Source organism: Sebastes fasciatus, chromosome 7 (assembly GCF_043250625.1).
Source record: "Sebastes fasciatus isolate fSebFas1 chromosome 7, fSebFas1.pri, whole genome shotgun sequence".
Taxonomy (NCBI): domain Eukaryota; kingdom Metazoa; phylum Chordata; class Actinopteri; order Perciformes; family Sebastidae; genus Sebastes; species Sebastes fasciatus.
The window spans coordinates 29,207,651-29,220,678 of record NC_133801.1 but is presented as its reverse complement, the minus strand read 5'-3'; the positions used below and the strand labels follow the sequence as shown (position 1 = coordinate 29,220,678).

The 13,028-nt window shown below is 38.0% G+C and overlaps 1 protein-coding gene across 1 annotated transcript; it reads left to right on the top strand.

Moving 5' to 3' along the window:
- Nucleotides 1-1,146: 1,146 nt before the first annotated feature.
- usf1 (upstream transcription factor 1) lies at nucleotides 1,147-12,672 on the top strand. The gene is made up of 11 exons (XM_074640151.1): nucleotides 1,147-1,202; nucleotides 3,195-3,259; nucleotides 3,377-3,426; nucleotides 5,430-5,542; nucleotides 6,508-6,621; nucleotides 9,852-10,005; nucleotides 10,374-10,461; nucleotides 10,587-10,645; nucleotides 10,756-10,850; nucleotides 10,996-11,124; nucleotides 11,820-12,672. The coding sequence occupies exons 2-11, from the start codon at nucleotides 3,252-3,254 to the stop codon at nucleotides 11,907-11,909; spliced, it is 900 nt and encodes a 299-aa protein (XP_074496252.1). The 5' UTR covers nucleotides 1,147-1,202; nucleotides 3,195-3,251; the 3' UTR covers nucleotides 11,910-12,672.
- The last annotated feature ends 356 nt before the right edge of the window (nucleotides 12,673-13,028 follow it).

Here is a 13,028-nt window from a genome sequence, read left to right as displayed (position 1 = left end):
TCCCTTTGCGGTTCACCCCTTATTTATTTCCCCAAACTTATTTATTTCTGTATTCTTTTGTTTATACATTTCTTTACACATTTCTTTATGTTGTCGCTGCGCAGCGTTTTTCGAGTTCACCTTCAGACGGTTGGACTGGAGTCGATAAGCAGAATAGACACTAGCTAGCATTTATTCATGCACCCTGACCCCATGATGACACACGTTGAGTGTCAGCCCCCTCATTTGCATAATGAGGCAGAAATGCATAAAGAAATGTATAAAGAAATGTGTAAAGAAATGTATAAACAAAAGAATCCAGAAATAAATAAGTTTAGGGAAATATATAAGGGGTGAAATGCAAAGGGAAAATCGTGTATAAATAAATAAATACATGCAAAAAATTAATAAAAAATAAACACATGAATAAATACAAAGGGGAATTAAACCAAAGAGTAAATAAATAAATGTATACATGAAAAAATGCATACATTTATAAATTAATAAAAAAAAAAAAAAAAATCAATTTGAAAGTTAATGAAAAAATACACAAATAAATAAAAGGGAAATAAAATAGAAGAGTAAATAAATGAGACTACATATTTTTTTATAATTATTTTTGCTACATTTGATGATATTTATTTAATTGTCGAGGCAGTTATTTATTTAGTGTAGATTTTGGCAGGTTCCATCCTCCATACAATAGGTGATACCCTCTGAGTTGCAATGTTACAATATAACTTTGTTTTTTTGATATCCCATTAATGTCTTTGGTGGATCTGACTGTAAAATGCCACCTTTCACTATAGCTTGTGGCTTGCACTGCCATACTATGATGCATATTTCATTATGAATATGTTAAGTAAATGGCACGTAGCACAGAAATAAATAAATAAGGGAATTAATACAAAGATTAATAAATAAAGAAGCAACTGAAAACAGAAATATCAATTTATGTCGCATAATAAAATTCACCCCACACTGTTTAGGCCGTCAACTTTTGAACAGAGTATTCCTCAACGCCCCATCTCCACCGACATGTGGCAGTATATCTCTCACAGACCGTGGATCAGATATTCCTATTATTTTCCTTTATATAGAAATGTACATTCAAGAGTTATCATCTGATCTGGAGTCGGGTGAATGTATTTCCTGTCGCGCATGCGTACAGTCGACACCGACGCTGGTGTGTTGACAAATACCGGGGGAGGGACCACTGCGGCGTAAGTAGATCTTTGTTCACACTGGAACATATTCAACATTATTTAGCACTGTGTGGACATTTTAGCCTTTTAAATATCGTTTTATTTTGCATGTATTTGCTACTGCGGACACTGCACCCACAAAGTGAGCGAAGAGGAAAGTGCTTTGTTAAACATCTGTAAGAACCTCTGGGGCCGAGTGGTAATATAGCAGAAATCTAGAATCCGTGTCGAGCTGGCTACAATGTAGCATATGACTTCCGGTATGAATCCTCCAAAGTAAAATGCATGTATACCTACATATTAATATTTGCCCACGTCAAAGAACACAAAAGCTTAAGTGAGATGCACTCGAGAAAACCTTCCACTCAGCAGTAAGTCCTGAAGAGAGTATTTGGAGAGCCAAGGACAATATCGTTCTGTTATTTTTTATTTTTGTATATCTTTTTTTATTTGAGAACAAAGAACATGAGGTCATCATGGGTGTTACAATGTCAGATCACAGTACATTTTTGTAAATACATCTTAATATACAATGTCACACTTAATTCAACGGTGTAAATACACAATCCATTTTTCCCAGTACTCAATACTTTTTTCCAATTTAAGCCTTAAAATAAATGTGAGTCTTTCCATACAATGTATTTCATTGACAATACCCAGCCATTGGTGTAATGTTGGAGGATCAGTCTGCAACCACTTTCGAGTTATGTCTTTCTTACTACTTGCCAAGAGAATCTTTATTAAAAATTTCTGGTATTTTTCCCAAGTATAGTGTAATGAATGATTACTTGAACTTTATTCCCATTATTTTATGGATCTCAGTTGCCACCTCTTGCCAATATGGTTGTATTTTAGGGCATACCCAAAAAATATGGAAATGATCAGCCATTGAGGTTCCACATTGTCTCCAACAGAAGCCCCGGCTCTGCGTGCCTGTTTGCAGTGCTGTTAATTTAGAAGTGATGAAGAATCGCACTATGTCCTTCCATCCAAACTCCCTCCAGGATCTGGTGTTCGTAGTAGTTGCCCGAGTCTCACATATCTCTGTCCAGTCCTCCTCTGTTATTTGTGAATCTGACTCTTTCTCCCATTTTTGTTTAATGTAGTTTGTAGAGTGCTTCTTAGAGTCTTGTATACTTCCATATAGTTTTGAAACCAGCTTTTTATTTCTCTCTTTTGTATATGCATCAGAGAATGTTAATTGAAAAAAAAGTTGAGCAGGGGGCGGTTGGGAAGGGCTGAAGAGTCAAGAGTGAGAAGCTGAATGAGGGAGGAAGGGAGGAGACAGGAGCAAAGAGCAGAACAAGAGAAGGGAGAGGAATCAGGAGCGAGGTTCTACCTTTTTGCATTGCATTGAACAGTGTTAGAATATGTTAAAATATGTGAACAGGTCAGTTTAGCAGCATTAAGAATAAATGTGATTTTATAGTTTTCACACAATTTATAATTTTATTCATTGGTTTGGAAATCGCATAGTTCTTCAGTTGAAAACTTGAAAACGCATGCTGTCCAACAAAGTGGACATCTGAAAAACTCCTTGAAAAATGTGTGTTTAAAAAAAAATGAAAGTCAAAATTTTTTTTTCAAGCCTAAAGATGAACAAAAAACACTTGGTATAAAAATAATCCTGACTGAGGTTATCATAATTCATGACACAAAAGCTTAAATCCAGACCGCAATTTAGGAATTATAGTAATTAAATGAAAACTTTGATAATACAACGTTTCATCGCACAAAAGCACGTTTGTTTGGTGACTCTAATTGTATGCTTTTATTTTGAAGGCGAAGTCGTCCAGCTTCCGGTATATCACCCATGGTAACGTTCAGACCTGACTCAGCTCGCACAGCCTCTAACGGCTAGCTTCCAACAATCCTACAATCCTAGTCTAAACACCGCTCAGCCTCACGCTTTAGGGTCATATTTAAAGTCATGTCGCTAGTTCATATTGTGTAGTTTCGGGCAAAGTTTCTTCCGTGTTTTTTTGTCAAACTTATGAACTTGTTTCTCAGTCTGGCTGTGGGCGCGAGTGAAGGCGGTCTCCTTATCCAAGAAGACTGTCTGCAGACATGAAGAGGTGAGTGCTAATAACAACACAACACGATGACAGACGAGGCTGCCAGTCCACTGACTAGATACGAGTTCACTACTCTAACCACAACACCACTCCTCTCTTGTGTCTCCATGTCTGCAGCCAACAGAAGAGCCCTGAACCAGATGAGAGTGTTACCATCAACGAGGAAGGTAACAAAATAAAACCCAAAACTATTATTATTATTGCTTATGTAAATTAATAAATAAATGAATGCAAAAAATAAATCAATTTGAAAGTTAATTAAAAAAGTACATGAATAAATAAAAGGGAAAATAAAATAGAAGAGTAAATAGATGAGACTACATATTTTTTTTTATAATTATTTTGGCTACATTTGATGATATTTGATGATATTGATGATAACCGCAGAGGGAAAATTGTGCATAAATAAATAAATACATGCAAAAAATTAATAACAAATAAACACATGAATATATACAAAGAGAAATTAAACCAAAGAGTAAATAAATAAATAAATAAATGCATGAAAAAATGCATACATTTATAAATGAATATAAAATGAATAAAAATGAAATGCAAAAATAAATCAATAAAAAAATGAATGAATAAATACATAAATGAAAAAATAAATCAATTTGAAAGTATTCAAAAAATACATGAATAAATAAAAGGGGAAATTAAATAGAAGAATAAATAGATGAGACTACATATTTTTTTTTAATAATTATTTTGGCTACATTTGATGATATTTATTTATTTGTCGAGGCAGTTATTTATTTAGTGTAGATTTTGGCAGGTTCCATCCTCCATACAATACCCTCTGAGTTGCAATGTTACAATATAACTTTGTTTTTTTGATATCCCATTAATGTTTTTGGTGGATTATTATTGCTTATGTAATCGATGTCACTATCTTAACTGTGTTGTGAAAAAGTATTTTTAAAGTTATACTTGACATACTTGACAAATCTCCCTTTAAGGTACATTTGGAAGAGGTCAGAAATATGTGATTGATTTACGATTTATCACGATCATGATTAAATTATTTTAATCGATTGACAGCCCTACAAAAAATACATTACAGGCTTTCTACTGTGCAAGTGCATATCTTTCTTGTCTGTGACTCCACATTTCTTGATAATGGTCCCAGTATGCCAGTCATACTACCCCCTGGTCTCAGTATTCATGACCCACTTCACTTAATGGAGACCTAAAAGTAGAAGTTTAGATTTAGATCCTGTATCTGTATGCTCTACAGTTGTGTAAATATGTTACCTCAGTGATAACGAAATATTGAGCACTCAGTGTAATGTGTTGTGTCCCAGTATTTAAAGTTATTAAATATGTACCATGGGAATGTTATGATGTCTGTATGTTCTTTCATATGTTAAACCCCCCTCGTTTCAGGCACTGCCTTTGAATGTTGTAAAATCATTAATTGGTGGAAGTTCAGGCTTTTAAGGTTGCCTATGTTTCTGAAGCTCTTAGCCCAATCCAGTGGAGCCATTTAAAGCCACCACCCAGCCAACATGGTTATGTGGGCCCCACATGGGTTATGCTGGGGGTACCCTTGTACCAAGTGGGTATGGGCCCAAAATGGGCATCTTTATCTGGGGCCCGCTTGGAGCAACTAAGTTGGTCTCAAATGGGCTCCCCATGTGGGCTCCCCATGTGGGCTCCCCATGTCGGTCCTAGTTGGGTCACTACTGGGAAATGAGTGCATGGGGCCAACATAGAAACTGTGGACAAACCCTCTTACAACCCATATTTCAGCCCATGGAGTCCCCATGTAGTACTCACATAGAACTTTAAGCTGGGACCGAGATGGGTCTTGGGTATGTTGCCCAGTTGGGGCCCATATAACACCCATTGTAATCCTGCATGGAATCCATGTGGGCAATTGACATTGGGTCATTATGGAACCCGCGGACAATCCCATATAAGGCCCATTTTTCAGCCAATTTACTACCCACATGGGCCCCACATACAAATGTTGGCTGGGCATGAGTGCACGTACTAAGACATTTTAACCGTGAAAATATGCTCCATGTGCTCACTGTATCTAATTTCCTTACACTCTTTTCAGCTCCTAACAATTAGATTTTTAAGGAGTCCTAAAGCTTTCCATGAGCAATTTTTTTGACAACTATTAAAGTTGACTAACATTTTATGTGGCTTTGTGCTCCTTCAGGGTCCGTGGCCACGGCAGAGGACCCGGCAGCTATTGCCACCATTCAGTCTGCTGCCACCTACACTGACCAACCCATCAAATATCTCTTCAAGACAGAAGGAGCAGGGGGGCAGGTAGGAAGAGATATTCACTAAAACATGTGGTCATTCCAGATAACCTTGTGAGGTAATTTGACTATTATTTCCAGCAAGAGGCACTTGAGCTGACACCGTGATATAATACACATAACCACAAATACACTCATGTAAGTCTGCAGAGGAAAACTATAATTCAGGAGGGAAAATCTTTTTGAACATACTATACATTAGACCGGCACATACAGGTACTTAGTAAAAAGTCAAGGCCACGCCTCCTTTGGGGGGATAGAAAACCAAAAGATCCCATAGACTTCAATGAAATTTGATGTGTGTTTGGATTGTAATTTTGACAAGTTTGTATGCAATCATCTCTTGTTATATAAACGGTTGTTTTATACACATGTCTAATAATTATTTTGTGATCTTGCCTGAATCTGAGCATTCGCGATACCTTAATAAATTAAAGTTGATCCTCGTCATGTCCCTTCAGTCTTCCCCCATCCAACACCATGGCCGGATATTGCTTATCCAGACATCTATACCTATTTGATTGAATCCCTTTAGGCTAAGTGTTGTCTGTAAATAACCAACATGTTACTAGCCAACTGTTTGATCTATAGGCTGAGATTTAGTTGGAGACGACAGTGTGATGCTACTATAACGTTAATGTATGACTGTATTATTCAAGTTAACGTTAGCTAGCCATGCTAGTCACTGTCACCAGCATCACTTAGCCATTTACCAGAACTGACAGTGACAGGCTTTCTACTGTGCAAGTGCATATCTTTCTTGTCTGTGACTCCACATTTCTTGATAATTGTGCTAGTATGCCAGTCATACTCCCCCCTATTCTCAGTATTCATGACCCACTTCACTTAATGGAGACCTAAAAGTAGAAGTTTAGATTTAGATCCTGTATCTGTGCGCTCTACAGTTGTGTAAATATGTCACCTCAGTGATAATGAAATATTGAGCACTCAGTGTAATGTGTTGTGTCCCAGGTGACCTACAGAGTGATCCAGGTGTCAGATGGCCAGTTGGAGGGTCAGACAGATGGAGCTGCAGCGGTCAGCCTGGTCACCGGTTTCCCCGCAACCACTCAGACTGTCACACAGGTGAGAACGACACTGACCAACTGGATGAGCATGGATTTCTGATCTCTATGAAAGACAAAACTACTAACTTTATACAGTCACCTTTCACACCTGGCGTATTCGATACGAAAATCGGGTTGAGATCAGACACAGGTTGGCAAAATGCACGGATCTGCTGAACTCTGAGGCTATTTATCATTAGCAAAGAGCAGCGTATAAAACATTCAGGTAGGAGGGGTTTCGTCTCTTTAGCTGGCGCTGACCATCTGGGTTGAATACATACATTTAAAAATAAATATAAAATATGCGAAAGTAAATAAATACATTAATATATATATATATATATATATATATATATATATATATATATAAATTAATCATTTCCAATAAAAGGGAAAATTAAACAGAAGTTTAAATAAATAAGGGAATTTATACAAAGATAAATAAATAAAGAATAAAATTAAAACAGAAATATCAATTTATGTCACATTTTATCAATTAATTAATGGCTACATTTACTTTTAATATTTTTTTTTGCTACATTTAATGATATATTTATTTATCGAATCATTTATTTATTTTTGATTATGGCAGGTTCCGTCCTCCATACTATTTTAGTATAGTTTTAAGGTAACCAATTTTAATTGAACAACTGTTAAATCTATACAGCACTGCTAACAATATCTATCCCCACCGAAAATGTGGCAGTATCTATAACAGACCGTGGATCAGATATACGTATCGCTTTGTAAATTAAAATTTACATTCGAGAGTTATCAACGGATCTGGAATCAGTTTCTCCTCTTCAGCTGGCGATCATATCCAGTGTCGCTAATCAACGCTAATTCCGTGAGTAACTTGATGACAGGCCAAAATGAAACTTGTCTAGTTAAAGTGCTCTCTGCAGCCGGTGTCTCTACTCTGCCAAAGATTGTTAATGAGGGACGTAACTCCACTCTGTAACACCGCTGTACAACCGCAAGTGGACTGAGTGTTTTTGTGGTTCTCACAACTCCAGAGTGATACATCTTCTGGAGTCACATTCCCCCAGGTACATTTTCATTCATATCAATCATTTTAAATTTAGAAACTTAATATTTTTGCACCAAGACATCCAGTATTTGGATCAACTAGCTTATGAAAAATAAGCAGCCTACAGCTGTTATTTTAATGTGTCAGATACATATTTAATCAACACTTAAGTAAATACGAGTATCCGATCGGACTCTGTGTCGGCAGATACCCAATATTAAAAGAATCTGATCCGGGTCTGAGCCAAAACACTTGGTTGGGACATCCTTACCATTTTGTTCCTTGATGGCTTAGGATGTCTAGGCAAATCTAACCTATGACCCCGTTCAGACCTGGCATTAACATCCGATCAAAAGTGGACAGCTCCGAGTACGTCTGTTCACACCTAGCATTAGAATGCGTCTCCACATACGTCTCGAGTGACCACTTGTGATCGGATCTACTTCCCCGCTCTATATGCTAATGAACACGTAAACACATTGCTAATACAGCAAGTCACAGTGTAATATTACATGAATATCAGTTGTAAAATCATACTTATTCGTGAATTTGGGTATGTTTTATTAACATAAAAATGTAAGGTTATTGTCTACCGCCGGTCCCCGCGGGGTCCCAGGCGGCGTACAGAGCTTCAGAGCTGGGGATGAGAGCGAGCGAGCGAGTGGGTGGGTGTCGGCTCTGTGCAGAGCACCGGAACAAAAACACAGACGCATCACATTCACAGTATGATAATAATACACTTTCCGTGCCTAGTCTGATTTTAATGTTATTATAGCCTATAAAGCAAATACAGTTGTACCAACAGAATACAGTAGAGCACAGAAGCTGTTTCCATGCTGCGAGGCAGACAAGCACTCACGATTACATTTCTGATCAATTTGACACATTATAGGAACACGGTTATAGAAAGTTAAAGTTCCGTCTCCTCTCTCGTAAAATTCCAGAGAGCCTCCGGCTGCGACCACTTCACTGCTTCTCAGAGCAGCTGTCAAAAAAAATAACTTGGAAAAACTAACTTCCTTGCCATAGAGGCAGATGAGGTGACAGGTTGAACAGGTTCAGTACACCCCATCATCACTGATATTCAGCACTGTGAATGTCATCAAATATTCACATAGGACTTAGGAGAGTTGGAGGGTGGAACTTTCCGTTTCAGTAAGCCGTGACCTTGATTGACTGCTATTGCTGGCCACTAGGCGGGACAAGTCAGTGATTAACTGATCTCCACCTCTGATCAGGAACAAGGCTTAATCATGTGGCTGATGTTTTCTATTTCTCAATGTTGACGTAATCATTTACTTAAATTTTGTATTGCAACTTGCCCCCTCACTTTATATGTGACTGTTTTTGTCACAGCACACTTTATAGTTTCTAATTATGTTTGGTGTATGTACTATGTTGACATTGTTTTCTTTGTTTTCTTTCATGCTCAGTTTTTGTATATTTGGCTTAATGACCTATGCTGGGGCCAGACACTTTTTCATTCACATATGTTGAGGTCAGAGGTCAAGGGACCCCTTTGAAAATGGCCATGCCAGTTTTTCCTCACCAAAATATTGCGTAACTTTGGAGTGTTATTTAGCCCCCTTTAGCTAGCGTGACACGGTTGGTACCAACTGATTCCTTAGGTTTTCTAGTTTCATATGACGCCAGTATCTTCATTCTAGCTTTAAAACTGCTAGTCTGAGTCTGTTTCAACCTCTGAAAGACAGAATAGTGGCCTGATTTTTAAGAAGTTTAGGTCCGTGTTTCGGAACCAGACCGCGGTCCGCCTATTAATGACCTCTGGTGTATGCCTTCAACCATCTTTTGCATTTAAAAATTCCTGCCCCTTTGGGGCCAGCTGGGGCTCAGAGATAGAGCGGGTCGTCCACCAGTCGGAAGGTCGGCAGTTCGGCCCTTGAGCAAGATACCAAAAACCAAATTGCTCCCGAAGGTTGAGCCATCGGTGTGTGAATGAGTATTTAGATTAGATCCTGATGGGCAGGTTGGCTCCTTGCATGGCAGCCTCTGCCATCAGTGTATGAATGGGTGTGTGAATGGATGAATCCTGACATGTAGTGTAAAGCACTTTGAGTGCTCGGAAGACCAGAAAGGTGCTGTATAAATGCAAGTCCATATACCATTTGATCTCTCATTTCTTTTGTACCAGTTGAACAGTGCAACACAAGACTAACAGTGGCGTTAATGTTAATGAGTGAATGTCTCTTTGATGCCAGGCTGTGTTCTCCCAGCCTGAGGGGTTGGAGGGAGACGGCAGCGCTGAAACGCAGTACACCTACTACCCTGCCACCATCGCAGACGCTACCACTGGCACCATGGTGACCACAGTGCAGGCCTCTGACACACTGCTGGGCCAGACCACACCCACAGGTAATTACTGCCTGGCACATAGCGAGGACAAAGTGTGCGTATCCTATAGTTTGTTATCTTTTCACTCAAAATATACAGCACAGTGCATTTTCAGATAATAATTATTGCAATTAAATGAATGTAATGCAACTTTTTAAACCATTAACCTCTTACTATTCTTTGGTTTTAGCGTAATTTCATTGCGTTTTTTAGTCCTCTTCTTGGCAAGCTCATTTTTAAAGTAATTTTGGAGGAGAAATATGAGTCTTTTATTTAATTATTTACTTAAGGCTTTACTGTTCGGGAATTCTTTAAGATGTTCATTATAAGATGCTATATGTCTACTTATACTTATTCTCTGCAGCTGACAGTAAGCTTTTGTTTTACAGGGCAGCTTTATGTGATGATGTCACCCCAGGAAGTTTTGACGGGTTCAAATCAAAGGACAATCGCACCTCGCACTCAGCCATACATAGCGTAATTACATCCTAATTTAACAGAAATACAGCACTGTTGCATTAATGCACAGCTTAATGTAGAAAACTTTCTACATCCAGCAAGTCATGCCAACTTAATATCTTTGTTACGATCTTTTTTTCTAGAAAACAAGAAGCTCCTCGGGGTTCCAGAGATGATAAACGGCGAGCCCAGCACAATGAAGGTTAGTGCTCACGTCCAGTGTGACAAGTTGAGGATATAACTGTATTTTACTAATAATATCTGAGCAGGTGTGAATGATAGAGTAAAGCCAAATTTTAAATGTTCCAACAGTTGAGCGCCGGCGCAGAGACAAGATCAACAACTGGATTGTGCAGCTGTCAAAGGCCATCCCAGACTGTAACATCGACTATACCAAGACAGGACAGGTGAGTTCAGCTCAGACTCACACTCCATTCTGGGTTTCATGTCCTATTCACAATCATTTGTATTCTCAAAAGGACAAACTCCACATTGTTGCATTAAAACAGGCAATTTCTGTATATTTTTAAGTCGTGTTGTGTTTTGTTCCAGAGTAAAGGAGGAATCTTGTCCAAAGCCTGCGAGTACATCAAGGAACTCCGACAGAGCAACCTGAAGCTGGGGGACGATATCAGCACTCTGGATCGTCTCAGGATTGACAACCAGCTACTTAGACAGGAGGTATGTCTGCATGTGATTTGGGGCTAAAGCTGTCAAGTACCATTACTTCCGTTAAAGTCTGTCAAATAGCCTTTAACGCTACTTATAGACTAATCCGCCTGCTGATGTATGTGTTCTGCTCTCTGGCCCCGAGTTGAACACATGTACTTGGACAATGGAAATGTGGATGTTTGGTTTAATCACAGTCAGCAGTCACCCCCTATGACGGTCAGCTATCAAAAAAGTGGCCTAACCAGTTAGTTGAGTAATTGTTGCAGCTGTAAATGATTTTATGGAGCAGCCGTCTCTTACAACCTTTATTTTTTAGATGAGAAACTTAATTTCGATGGCATTCGTTGTATATATTTTCAACATTCTAACAACTTCTATAGCACATCCTAGACATATTTCTTGGCCAAATCGGTTATAAAGTGTTATTGCGCTGGTTTACCAGCAAGATGCCACTGTAGTCATGGTGATTTGTTTAACTGTCAACCCAAATTTGTCTATTTAAAGCCAGAATATTACTTAGAAAGCATGTAGCTGAGAGCTACATTCTAATAAAACAAACAATTATCATCCCAATGTAGCAATCTAAACTTTCTATTTCAACATATTAGTCATGCTTATTGCATTCCTGATAGAAAGTCACAAGTCAGCTGATGAGGCATTATTCACTACATCACTACCCTATCATCTGTGTTGCTGTTGCTCAGGTGGAAGATTGGAAGTCCAAGAATCAGATCCTGAGGAACCTGCTGCGACAGCATGGCATTGTGGGATCATCCAGCACAGACCCCCAGTGAGAAGCCTGATGCCAACGGGTATTTGAACGGGCCAAAAGAGTACTTGAAATGCTTTGAGATACTTTATTTGTGATCGAGAGTGCATGAAATAGGGGGAAATAATTGAATATTGTCATTAATATTCAGATCCAGCTTCTTTGCCTAATGACACCTTTGAATATTATCTTTGAAGCTTTTTACAAAATGGAAATCCTTTGCCTGGTGAATCCAACCCAATCATAATAACACGGTGTATTTGAGAAGAGAGTGTGGAAAAAAAAACTTTAGTTACATAAGTCATCCGTTTAATGAGTTTAACAAAGCCCTCATTGAATGCCTCCCTCCACAAACATTATGATTGTTCATTAACCTCCAGTACGGTAAGCTCTTAAACAAGACCAACTACTCATGTCAGTTTCTTTCTCTTAACCTCTGCAGTACTGTGCTTCTTTATCAAATGCACTCATGTTAATGTCTCAGAAAAAAAACAAAAAAAACATTGTATTCATGCTTTTTCATCTGATCAATATCACTTTGACCAGTTGATACCAAGTTTTGTCATCCAGTTCAGCTCTTTCGCTTTGTATTTTTGTATGTTTCATGAAACCTCACTGGGGTCAATAATTGCATTGCAACAATGTAACTAACTAAATAAACGGGTTGGTAAGCATTGCATTGTAGGTAGGCTCTCTTTGTCTTTATAATAAAAAAAACCACAAATAATATACTGTATGTTATAATCCACTTTCAGTTGTGTTTATTAAAGTTGGTAAATTGGTTAAAAGATGAATGTTTTTTTCTTAGTTATGAGCAGGGAATGAAATTGGAATTGAAGTTGTGAATATTTCAGGTCACCTGCCACCACGGCCCGACAGGTTTTCCTTATATTAAGAAATATTATTTTTACAAAGCCTAAATTAATTATATGGTAATACTTCATTTTACAGCTCCGCAAATGTCATGGTAATTAGGTGATAATTAGCAAGTAACCTAATTGAAATTTCTTTGGAATTACTGTGAAATTACCCCAATATTTACCTATAAATTTATTGAAAATGACTTCACTATAAATATTATTTAATAATTATAATTCGCTATTTCCCAATAGCTGGTAATTTAGTTAATACATTTCCAGGAAAA